The 12,679-nt window shown below is 34.7% G+C and overlaps 1 protein-coding gene across 3 annotated transcripts in view; it reads right to left on the bottom strand.

Annotated features, from left to right (window-relative positions):
* LOC136803405 (uncharacterized) overlaps positions 1 to 7,250 on the bottom strand; it is a 46,980-nt gene extending 39,730 nt beyond the window's left edge. For all 3 annotated transcript variants that reach the window (XM_067060123.1, XM_067060124.1, XM_067060125.1), the window contains exons 1-4: positions 7,142 to 7,250; positions 6,407 to 6,480; positions 4,579 to 4,725; positions 4,154 to 4,328 (exon numbers count right to left, since the gene is read on the bottom strand). In XM_067060123.1, the coding sequence (XP_066916224.1) occupies positions 4,154 to 4,328; positions 4,579 to 4,725; positions 6,407 to 6,480; positions 7,142 to 7,181 (436 nt within the window). In that variant the 5' untranslated portion in view covers positions 7,182 to 7,250. The remainder of the gene's footprint in view (positions 1 to 4,153; positions 4,329 to 4,578; positions 4,726 to 6,406; positions 6,481 to 7,141) is intronic.
* Positions 7,251 to 12,679: the final 5,429 nt, after the last annotated feature.

The following is a 12,679-nucleotide window of genomic DNA, read 5'->3' as shown; positions in this document are numbered from 1 at the left end:
CTATAGACTGGTATTCCATATCAACTACAGTCATATGGTCTATTTCAACATAACGAGAACGCATATTTCAAAAAAAATATTTTGGGTATCAGTTTTTATCAAATTTACTCCTATAGACTGGTATTCTATATCAACTACGGTCATATGGTCTATTTCAAAATAAAGAGAACGCATATTTCGAAAAGATATTTTGAGTATCAGTTTTTACCAAATTTACTCCTATAGCTATAGACTGGTATTCTATATCAACTACGGTCATATGGTCTATTTCAACATAAGGAGAACGCATATTTCAAAAAAAATATTTTGAGTATCAGTTTTTACCAAATTTACTCCTATAGACTGGTATTCTATATCAACTACGGTCATATGGTCTATTTCAAGATAAAGAGAACGCATATTTCGAAAAGATATTTTGAGTATCAGTTTTTACCAAATTTACTCCTATAGACTGGTATTCCATATCAACTACAGTCCTATGGTCTATTTCAACATAACGAGAACGCATATTTCAAAAAGAATATTTTGAGTATCAGTTTTTATCAAATTTACTCCTATAGACTGGTATTCTATATCAACTACGGTCATATGGTCTATTTCAAAATAAAGAGAACGCATATTTCGAAAAGATATTTTGAGTATCAGTTTTTACCAAATTTACTCCTATAGACTGGTATTCCATATCAACTACAGTCATATGGTCTATTTCAACATAACAAAAGACGCATTTCGAAAAAGTATTTTGAGTATCAGTTTTTACCAAATTTACTCCTATATATAGACTGGTATTCTATATCAACTACGGTCATAAGGCGAAATGGACGGGTACGATGTGTGCCGCCCTTAAGGGTACTTTTTTGGATTTCTAAAGTCCCACTAAGGGTCGGAGAAATAGGAAAATTTCAACCTTTTACCCCCGGAAGAATCAAAATTGGTAAAATTAGTCCCCCGGGTCGTGAAATTCACAAAATTTTTCTTTGTTTAATCCTTTTTAGTCCCGGTGAGGGTCCGAGGGTCGAAGGTTAGGCCGTACCCTCCGTCAGCTCACAACCCTAGTACCCCTGGGTCTGTGTTTAAATTATAGACTTATAATAAGCAGGCGGCTGGACACTCCGGGAGTATGATTACGTCGAAGGTATTACCTCAACACATATCAACAATGATTACATCGAAGGTATTATACCTCAACATTATATCAAAAATGATTACGTCGAAGGTATTACCTCAATATTATATCAATAATGATTACGTCGAAGGTATTACCTCAACATTATATCAACAATGATTACGTCGAAGGTATTACCTCAACATTTTATCAAAAATGATTACGTCGCAGGTATTACCTCAACATTATATCAACAATGATTACGTCGAAGGTACTACCTCAACATTATATCAAAAATGATTACGTCGAAGGTATTACCTCAACATTATATCAACAATGATTACGTCGAAGGTATTACTTCAACATTGTATCAAAATGATTACGTCGAAGGTATTACTTCAACATTGTATCAAAATGACTACGTCGACTGAAGGTAGTAGCAAAGCTCAAGGGTCAAGGGGGTGAGAAAATGAACATAAACTGGATTGTAAAGTAAACACATTATTCACACCTGGTTATATTGTAAGAATCAAAATGTCATTTTTATTTCGAGAAAATCAATCAAAAACTCGTTGTAAATGAGATAAATGGTTTCGTCGTTGTTCATTTGAGAAAAGGAATTCTAATGCTCTCAAATTTTGCTATTAGAAAATATTAAAGGGACTGAATGACACTAAATGACAGTATAAATTGTAAACAATGATCTATGAAAAATCAAAAATTGGCATTTTCCACCGACGGCTTAAGCTAACACGAATAATGCTATTTGTAATAAAACTTTGAATAACTGAAAAATAATAGCTACAAAATATTTGTTGGTGAAGCAGAGATGGATGCACGTTTTTTTTTCTAAAAAATATTTTATTCCTCACTATGAGTAATAAGTGCGATTGTTTGCTTGGGGTAGGGTTGGAAGCGCTTGAAATATTGTAACAATGAACTTAAATTTCTAAACGGCTCACAATACAACGGATTCACGTTGTTTTAAAAAAGGCCATTAATGGTTTCTGCTTGAAGTTTGCGAAAACAATCGCGAAATCGTGCAAAGTTAGATAATAAGATACAAAAGAGAAGATCGTGTACTTCTCTGTTCCTACATTTTAAGCAACTTTCAAGCAACAGTGAGATTACACCCCAGAACATCACAATTTTCGATTCGCGTAGTAGCTGACATTACTTATCCCCTGAGAGAATTTAATTTGGATTAGTTTAAATTGCAGCATTTTACTTTCCCTTTTACAAACACTTTGATTCTTTATAATCTTCTATATCTTCGATATCTAATCCGCTAGTTCTTGGTCATCAAGGGCACTTTGAGAGAACAAAAGGGCGAGGATCAGCAGACTAGAAAATACAAAAGCTTTGATGATTGTTTTCCTGTGCTGTTCTAGGAAATAAAATATTTCTGAAAAGAAAACGTTAATGTGCAGCAATCACTTTCAGCCACAAATTATATGAATCGTTTTATTACAAGTAGTATCTGGTAGTATTAATTATATTAGCTTTAAGCCGTTAGTGGAAAAAAGCCCATACTGTAGAAAAAACTTCTAAGGAAATTATCAATTTACAAGCGTACCAGTTCTCAAATGTTATCTCTATTTCTGACTTATGTTATTTAGCGAGCACTTCACTAAAAATGGTGTGACGTCTAGTATAGGCTTTATGGTATTTAAATCTCGAGAAGTATGTTTAGCTCAAAAACATCCGTTAAAAATTAATTACTTCATACAAAAATTAGAACACAAGTTGAATCAAAAAAAATTATGATCGAGAATCCCCTTCCTCCAAAACCTCCAAAACCACTTCTGTGGAAACCAACGTAGCTGATGGCGAGGAAGACGCTGATGCTGATGCTGAGGCTGGGGCTTCAGGTGTGGCTGGGGTTTGTGCGTGCATGTTCGGTGGTTTATATTCCGTCACCTCTGAAAAATAAGGTTTGATAAAATCATTACAAAGCAAAAGTTAAATGATGAGTTTTTCTTCAATACCTCTCTATGGGAAGCCTTATTTAAACTTTGGTGTGTTACTTTTTAATTTTACCTAATTGGTTCAAAAGTTGTCCAAAAAGTTTTCCAATTTTTAAAAAATGTCAAAAAAGGCGAATAACGAGGGTATTTTCCTACTTATTTTTGGCACAACCGGTATGTAGGTTTTAATTCAAATGCGGATTTTGACCTGTAGATTAGTCGAAATGAGTTGGTTTTTTTATTATATTGGTGCATTAGTAATTGTTCTTTAAAAAAATATGTTTCTGATGGGGTATAGGAAGCTTTCTATACCTAATACCTATCCGAAAATCCAATTGTTTTTATATCCTGACAAGTTGATGAAAAATATAGCATCTCAAATTAACCCCCATTTTGGAGGCACTTGAATTAACATTAATAGAACCGAAAATTCTTAAGATAGGTAATTGATCAAATCTGTGGAATTCTTTTGCGGCCAACCTGACTTGACAGAAAATTAACGTAACATACAATGATGTTTTCGGAAAACTTTAAAGTTTCATTTGGATTGAGCTAAGTTTTAATTATAAAATTCTAACAGCGTAATCTATACACAACTAGAATTATTCCCAAAAGAAAATGGTTTTCTAGAAATTTAACAAAAGGTTATTTCATCTAAACAGTTTCAAAATTTTCGGTTTGGTGTAAAGTCTTACATCGTCGAAAATCGTGAAATCCATTACATATATTAATTTTTTTATATCAGTTGGAAGATACTGAAGTCAAAACAGAAAAAACCTTTGTAAAGTATCTTTTCCTACAAATTTGACAGTGTTTTCAGATTTTGACCGACTTATTGGGGGTCATATACTTTGTAAATAAAGTGAATTTGCTGAAAATCTAAAAAATATCAGGTAAAATCCAACTGTTGAAGCCTAAGCATATAGATTAGTATATTTTGAAAACAAAATCAAGCTAATTAAAAAGAGCATTGTATGTTTGGGAAACTAAGATTACAAAAACAATGAACACGAGTGAACACTGTGATAAGATGGAATCCTGTGATAAGATGGAATCTTAGATGATGTATAATATCAAATACCTCTTTTGAATCGAGGCTCAAATGCCCTTTTAATGGCAGAGTTTATGGTTGGGTCCTCTATGAAGTTCTCTCCGAATCCCTCGGTTCCTTCATATCGGAACTCCAGTCCATTTTTGTGACGTTTTGCTCGTAGCGTCACAATATGCCAATGGTGATGCTCATTTAAGGTTTTTACCTATTGAAAAAAAAATTATTATATACAGTTTTCATATTCATTCATTCATTTATATTGAATATTGAATATTGAATTTTGATTTCTTGCGACACAGGCCATTTTTTAAACAAGGGTAACATAATAACATAGCACTCTGGTGCAACGCAAAGCTATATTCCTTTCATTAAAAAAGAAAAAATCATTGATGGAAAAGGAAGATGAACTGACCCCTCGCATCTATCGAGTAGTAAGCCACGAAAATAAAACTCACACTTTTCTTCAAATCTCGATCAACTGTAGTCACGCACGTTGACCCAGGAGGTGCTTCTACGGGCTTTCTCTTGATGCGAAAAGGATGTCCATTGGGGCACTTTGCAGAGCGGTTACTCAATGCAAATTGATCACATTCAACACATTTCTGGAAAAAAGGTTAAACATCTTATCACTCACCAAAAAATACTAAAACAACATAATATCAAACACAAGCTAAACTTAGGGTGTCCTGAAAAAAGTCATGTGTCACACCACTACTACCAGTATAAAAAGCTATAAAAATGGGGCAGGTCATAATAAAGTGATATTGCAGTGATTTTAGTTATTGTGTCTAGGAAAATGAACATTTTTGACATTTTTGGGGCAAAAACAGACAAAAGTTGAAATTTTCAAAAATTGCAAAATAACCCTTCCCCCCTACTAAAGAGTGAGATCCAACATTTTTAGTCTTTCCTTTTGAAAGGGTCTGATGGATAAAGCACTACTTAATACTTAGTAGGGGGTATATAATCGCTACCTTAATTCAAAAGGGGCCTAAGTCAATTTTGGTCATTTTGAGAAAATTGCAATCAAAGTTTTTCCTTTATTCTGAAACCATTTTTGATGATAAGCTTCGAAGTAAATGTTTTCTGAAAGCCATAGCTCGAACTTGTTTTTTCAACAAAAAGGCATTCTTTTGGAAAGTAGATATTTTTGTAAATCTTGCAGCGTGGACTTTGGCCTTTTTTGAATTAAACATGAATTTTGGAAAATGTGTGAGGGTTAAATTCTGCCTTTTAAAGTTCGAAACCAGCACATGTGACACTCCAAAATAAAGCCAGTTACATCTAGGTTCAAGATAGAGGGAAAAGACAATCTCAGTAAAATAAAGGAAAACTAAATTAAACTTTTTACAATGCATGGACTTAAGGCCCATTCACAATTCAATTGGACTTAGGCCTTTTTAAAACTTAACAAACTTATTTTGGTGGACTTGGCCCTTTATTCTAAAAATATGATGGACTTAGGCCTCTTTTGAATTAAATAAACATCATTTTTATAAGAGCTTCAGTATGAAGTTTTGAGCCTTTTTAACCTTGAAAACTACTTGGTATGTACATCAAAAGAAAGCAAATAATCTAGAGATCGAGAAAAGCTAAAAAATTCAAATTTCATAAAAATGAACTGGGGGTACCTGAACTTAGGCCCCTTTTGAATTAAGGTAGCGATATGATAATGCCTACAGTAGGAGGTAAAATATTAGATTTTTGCTTTTCTTAAGTGTGCATGACCCTTTCGTTTATTTACAAAGATCAGTCATACCACAAAAGCTTAAAACCTTCACACTCTAAATATTGAGGGATTTCATGATATTTCTATGTAAAATAAAAACGTGGAAACAGCTTTTCCTGAAAATTATTATGCTTATAAAAAAATCCTTCTGAACACGTTGGAAAATACCTGGTACTAAGGCTAAGGGGTGGTTCGAAATAATTTGTAGACAGATTCCGAGTTAGTTTGAGGTGAAAATGTATATTTTGTAGATAGAAAAACAAAAAAGTATACATTTTCAGCGCTGGTCCAGTACCGAAATGTATAGTCCCTGCTTATTTTATACAACTCTCATTTTATGTAAATCTGCAGGAATAAGAGCCAGTTTTAAAATGGCTGGTGCAAAAAGGGCAACATTTTTTATTTTCACTCTTGAGCGGCTTCATTTTTTGACCATTAACAAAGTATGTTAAGTATGTTGAGCTTGTTAAAAAAAGTGAAGATTGTCCCAAAGTTATTTTTCAGATTTAATGATTTACACTAGTGGACCCAGACTTGCAAATAAACTTACTGACCTTCAGTCTTTTTCCACCGTAGTTGATATTGTTGATCCTCTTTGTTTTTGAAGATTGTGTTGTTTGACTGTCACCTAAGAAAAGTAATAAAACTTAACATTAAACTAAACTTTAAACATAAACTAATTCCTCGCTCAAAGGAACGAAGAAAGGAAAAATCGATACTTTTGATACTTTTGGAAAAATTCAAATGAAAAGGTAAAATTCTATCAAAGCAGGATGGGTCATTAAGTTGAATCACTCATTCTTCAATAACATTCAATCGCTCTAAAGGCTAGTAAGGCTTTTTCCCAGGAAAAAGAGAAGATTAATTTCAATCCCTTTGGGCTCACAATTCATTGCTAACAAATATATTTTGCTGTATTTCTTTCTGTACCTAATCTGCGTAAAGTTAAATCATTAAGATACGTGTTTTGTCGTTGTAAAAAAGGTGGTCGTAACGTTGTTAGGTTTTCGTCGTTGTTATGTCTTTAGGTTTTGAGTCTCAGTCACAATACAGTAGTCATAAGTCAACTCGGTGCCTATAGGTAAAATTAGTCAATTTTAAACATTTCTCAAACTTGATTGTATAAAATAAACATAAGCACTCGTTAAAACTTACTTTTGATAATTTTAACACCAAAATTTAGGTCTCAGGATGTTCTACATGCATTTTAGGTGAAAACAAAAGGATCAAAATGTTAAAAAATCAAATAAATCCAAATCAAAATATGTTTATAAACAACATCAACTTACCATCAGTAACAGGAGGAATATTTTCTTCTTGACTGGACATATCTTTTGGACTCAAAATGATTCGGTAGCTTAGTAAAGCCTTTTCAAATACTATAACAAAATGGTAACAGTAGTTGAAAGTCTAAAATTAATATGAAAATAGAGGTTTAGAAAAAATTCATGATTTGTCACAATTTGATATAAAAAGTAATTATTATTGCATCCACAAGAAAATAAAAGCTGATATAAGGCATGAAAAGAGAAACTTTTGAGTTCAATGTATTCTGGTGCAGAAAAATGATAAAAATCACAACGTAACACCCATTGGTAAGTCAATTTATGATGCATGGGTAACATAATAACTTTGTTATTACTGGCCACTTTTTTTAGAGAACAGTGAGCGTTTACCTCCAAATTTTAAACTCTCAGACAAGGCGTATTCTTATGTTTCCATTCAAAATTTCAAATTTCAGCTGTATTCAAAGGTGTTTTTAAGCTTAATATAAAATCTCTTTTCATAGAAAACCTGCAGGCTTGGAAAAGGAACAAGCTATTTTGTCATTCACGGCTGCTTCATTATTCTGTCTGACACTGATGAATAATTTGATAAACATTCCTGCCTAAGCCCATCCAGCCAGTTTATAGTACTGTGGACTGACCATAGTTTATCTAATTTTACCCATTTTACCCATACTTTCGATCACTAAATTCAAAAAGTTTTCAGGTAGCATAGGGTGCATCCAAGTTGGACAGTAAACACTTATTAAGTTCTATTGGTGGAGTTGCTGGAGGATTTAAGGCATATTTTCACAAGTATAGCTGCTTTCAATGAGCACTCCATCAGCACCTTGGACTAACTATCCAATTCCCCTCGCATGACATGGGTTGACCTGGGTGAAGGTTCGTTCACTTGCCAAGTGAACCTCTACGAGTGAGATTCAAACCTTAGTCACCTGTGCAGCAACCAAGGTCAATGGGCCTCAATGACCACTATGACGTTCTAAGTGACCTTGCCAATAGTTGTGTAGGAGAACACGACACTCTTAACTCTTAGCTTTTGATTTTTTGATGATCACCAACTTTGTCAAATCACCTTTTTTCTTTAGTAAACTATTTATTCAATATATATTTTTTATATATATTTTTACTATTTTTTACCACCATTTTTATCACTATTAAAACAATAGCGTTCAGCGCCCGTCGTTTAAATCTTTAATGGCATACTTAATGACCGCTATAATGTATATATGAAACATCTGATAAAAAATAGTTTTTTCAATGCAGGTGATATTGTTATGTGTCAAGTGATCGGGATTCCCATGGGAATCGATCCGGCGCCATTTTGGGCTAATCTTTTCCTCTACCAATACGAACAAAGGTATATGAGCAGGATCATTGAGGAAAATAAGGTTAAGGCTCGCCATTTTCATTCGACTAAAAGATTCATTGATGATTTGTGTGCGATCAATGACGGTAACTTGTTTCAGTCTGTGTATAGAGATATCTATCCAGATGAGCTTGAACTCAAAATTGAGCACTCTGGTAATCATGCTTCTTTTTTAAACCTGGATATTACTATCAAAGACGGGATATTTATTTATAAGTTGTTTGATAAACGGGATGCATTTCCTTTTTCCATAGTCCGAATGCCACATAAAGATAGCAACTTGCCAGAATCGATTTTTTATTCTTCTTTTGTGGGTGAACTTCTCAGGATTGCTCGTTCTACGTTACTTTTCGAGGACTTGAAAGTTAAAGCCAAAGTTTTTATACAAAGAATGCGATGTCAAGGTGCTGAAAACGCAAAGTTAGATTGCAGTCTTCGACGGGTTATAGTTCGTCATTTTTCAGAATTTTCAAGATTTCAACTCTCTCAAGATTCACTCGTTCGCCAGCTCTTGCGGTGAGCGGTCACGGTGTACGGGGCTTCGAACCGGGTTATAGTCCGATTTTCTCATTCTTTCCCCACTCTTTCCATCTTATTCTTTGAACTGTAAAATGTGTGTGAGAGCCACAGGGTTGGATAGTGGCAATCCAATCCCAGTTCCTTCTCTTCTAGTATGCTTTCTTCAACGTTGTGGCAGAAACGTGTCAAAGGTGTGGCAACTTTGTCTAGTAGAAAGTATACTTCTTTTCTCATTGTAATTTTAGTTTCTTGGCTGGTTCCGTGTTACGTTTTAGTTTATTTTATATTATTGCGCGCGTTTTATACTTTCAATAAACACATCTTTTTACTATCTTTTATCTGTGGTGGTGTCTTATTAACACTGCTTGGCCTACCTACACAACCCTATTTCCATCATATAGGAGGATATTTTCACAAATGGCCGAAATCCTGTGTAGGTCGAAAACTGAGGAACAGATAATGTGTTTTCTTGAAATATTTTTTGACTCATATTGAGTTACTTCTTTCCATCTTAACTCATATTGAGTTACTTTCTTCCTTAAAGTCATTTTAGATCACTAGTTTTACATTGACGGATTTCTATGTCATCATATTTTCCTTTTCTACTCCAACCTGATTGATTTTCTGTGAATGTTCATTCTAGATTTTTGTTGTATTTGTATTGTCTTTTTGTTTTGTGGGTTTTTGTATTTATTGTTTCCATTTTGAGTAGTTGAAGGTTTTATACTTCTAGACTATATATATATATTCTTCCACTTTTTTATACTTTATTTTTATAAACAATTTTTTTTTGTTAAAGATTTGCGATGTTAGCTTTTTTAGGCTTTATGCAAATAAATGGATAGAAATCTGTAGAAATAGAAATAGAAATAACAAATGCACGGTAGTAGATACTACCTAGATGGCCAGTTTGCAGAGTTATGACAGGAATTGTTGAGATCTCAGGGGTAGAGATTGATCACCTTTCAAGGGCAGGGGCAAAATTTCAATAATATCTACCTTTCAGGGGCAAAATCATTGAAAACTAGCTAATTTCACAAGTTTTTCTGGCTTTTTTGTGGTGGAAACAGATTTTCCGACTAGAAAAGGATCGGATTTTTAACATAGAAAGTGAGTTGGTCGGGCAACGCGAACACAACTATATTATTGTGGCCTAAGACGGTCATCGAAAAATTGTTCTATTCGGGTCACCCGCCCGCATCAAATTTTCCGCTGATTTTCCGGGGCAGAGATGCGGAAAAAAATCTGGGAAGAGTAATTTGTTCTTTTAAAGTATAGCTTTTTTCTCAATTGCTCTGACGACCATCGAAAAATTGTTTTGCTCGCGTTACCACCCGCCCCTGAGTTACTGGCCTGATTAAAAAAAACCTGGGAATGTTTTTGACCGCCCGTCCGCCCGCATGCATTTTTAACACCCATTAATTTACAGCTTGGTCTACCTAGACCCCTTGTAAACCCAAGGTCGGGAAATTTTCAATGTTGCGTATTTGAATTGACGAAGTGCGCATGTGCTCCCTTCCGATATAGACCTTTTTTCAAAGAGGACGTCCTGTTGAATAATTATGTACTCCAGCCATAAAAACAATGATAAAGCAATGCATAATTACTGTATCATGCATATTGTAATAATTATGCATGGTTTTATCATTGTTTTTCTGCTGGACTACATAATTATTCAACAGGGTGGCCTCTTTGAAAAAAGGTCTATTGGAATGCAAATCGCTCTAGGTAGACCAGGCTGTAAACCAGGCCAGAAACATCAAAAATATGACCAGACAATCTCAATGGAACGGAATCGACGATCGAACCAGTCGAACCAAATCGAAAGCAATCGACCGATTGAAATTCGATTGTCGAACGCAATTGAATATCAATGGAATATTACCGCAATTTTCAGATTTGATTGATATTCGATTGCATTCGATATTGATGTTCGATTGCGTTTGATTGAGTCGATCATCGATTCATTGCGACCCCGGATTGTTCATCGCATAATTTCTACAGGAAATCGAAAGTAATTTCATTTGGCTTGTGATGTTTGAGAGCTTGGTTGTTGGGAAGCTGCAAGAATAAAGCCAGGCAGTCTCAATCGAACGGAATCGGCGATCGAATCGAACCAGTCGAATACCGTAACAATCGAACCAATCAAATATTACCCAGAATTTTGACGTTTGATTGAGATTCGATTGCGTTCGACAATCGAATTTCAATCAGTCGATTGCGTTTGATTTGGTTCGACTGGTACGATGATCGTCGATTCCGTTTGATTCACGATATCTTCTGGATATGAAAATAAATTTACAGCCTGGTCTGAATATCCAGGCTAGGTAGTTAGGAGCAGTATGAAAAACATGAAAAGAAACCAGAAGAGTGCAATCAGTGGACAGAATTCAAAATGGTATGAAAAATAAATTATTCTCCTAAAAAATAAAAACAGTTTTTGTTCAGTGATGTCGTCGTCAAAGATGATGCTTATTTCAGTAAAACTTTGATCAAAATTATAAGAAAAACCAGAATGTGAAAGAGGTATGACTAAAGCTTGCAACCATCCAAAATTATATAATCCATATAAATATTCCCAATAATTGTATAAAACTGTAAAATAAAAAATTTTAATTTCTACAGTAAAGAGCCCCAAGGATGGTTTCGCGGGCTTTCTGTGGGTGCCAATTTCAGCATATTGTAATGGCCTCGTTTCCAATCAAATAGATCGCGTACTAGGGATTTAGTATTTAGACTAGCCGTCACCCGGCGTCGCACCCGCCGAGGATTAGATAAGCTGAACGCATCCTAAGCCCTTTAGATAGTAAAGAAGAAACTATAGACTGAATTAATACCTAAGATTTAAGAACGAAAAATTGCCACTTGAGACCGATCAAAACTCGAGAAATCGCCAATTTAATGTTTTGTGACGTCATTTGGGCCCTAAATGACGTCATCCAAAGGGTAATAAACTTTTCACTTCACTGAAAACAATTTGTCATTTACCCAAAAGATTTTCTCGATGATTTCTGATCCAATGAGGGGTCAATCATTGCTTAAATCCTTCTCAAACTCCAGATATCAGATTTTCAGGTTTTGATGACGTCGTCGGACCCAAAATGCCTCAGTTTGAATATATTTATTTTCGAAAGTCTCTATATACCCACTCTTACCCCTCCCAAATTATTCTCCATTAAATTTCCGATCCAATGAGGGGTCAACGACTTCCCAACCCCTTTCCAGTCTCGAGATATCGCATTTTTCATGTTTTGATGACGTCATCAACTGAAAACGCCAAAAAATTCAGCGAAATTTTAAAATCACACTTAAGCCTTATAACCCCTCCCATCTCATTCTCTATAAAATTATCGATCCAATGAGGGGTCACCGACCTCCCAACTCCTTTTCGAACTCGAGATATCGCATTTTGAAGTTTTTCCCAAATCTGTGACGTCATTGGGTCCCTTTACCCCTAATGTTGTCAACGGTCAATTCGCAAATTTCGGAATTTTTGCGGTCAACGTGTAGCTTATGCCCCAAGGGTCCTAGCCTATACTAGACGTCACCCGCGTTTTTTCTACGCAATTAACGTCTACATTAAAGACTACATCAAAGAAACTACCCGATTGATCAACGAATGGTTAGCCGACAGCCCGATTAAAGAATGTGCG

This window comes from Clytia hemisphaerica, unplaced genomic scaffold (assembly GCF_902728285.1).
Source record: "Clytia hemisphaerica strain Z4C2 unplaced genomic scaffold, Clytia hemisphaerica genome assembly, whole genome shotgun sequence".
NCBI lineage: Eukaryota > Metazoa > Cnidaria > Hydrozoa > Leptothecata > Clytiidae > Clytia > Clytia hemisphaerica.
The sequence above is the reverse complement of the archived record's forward strand: the minus strand, read 5'-3'. Positions and strand labels throughout refer to the sequence as shown.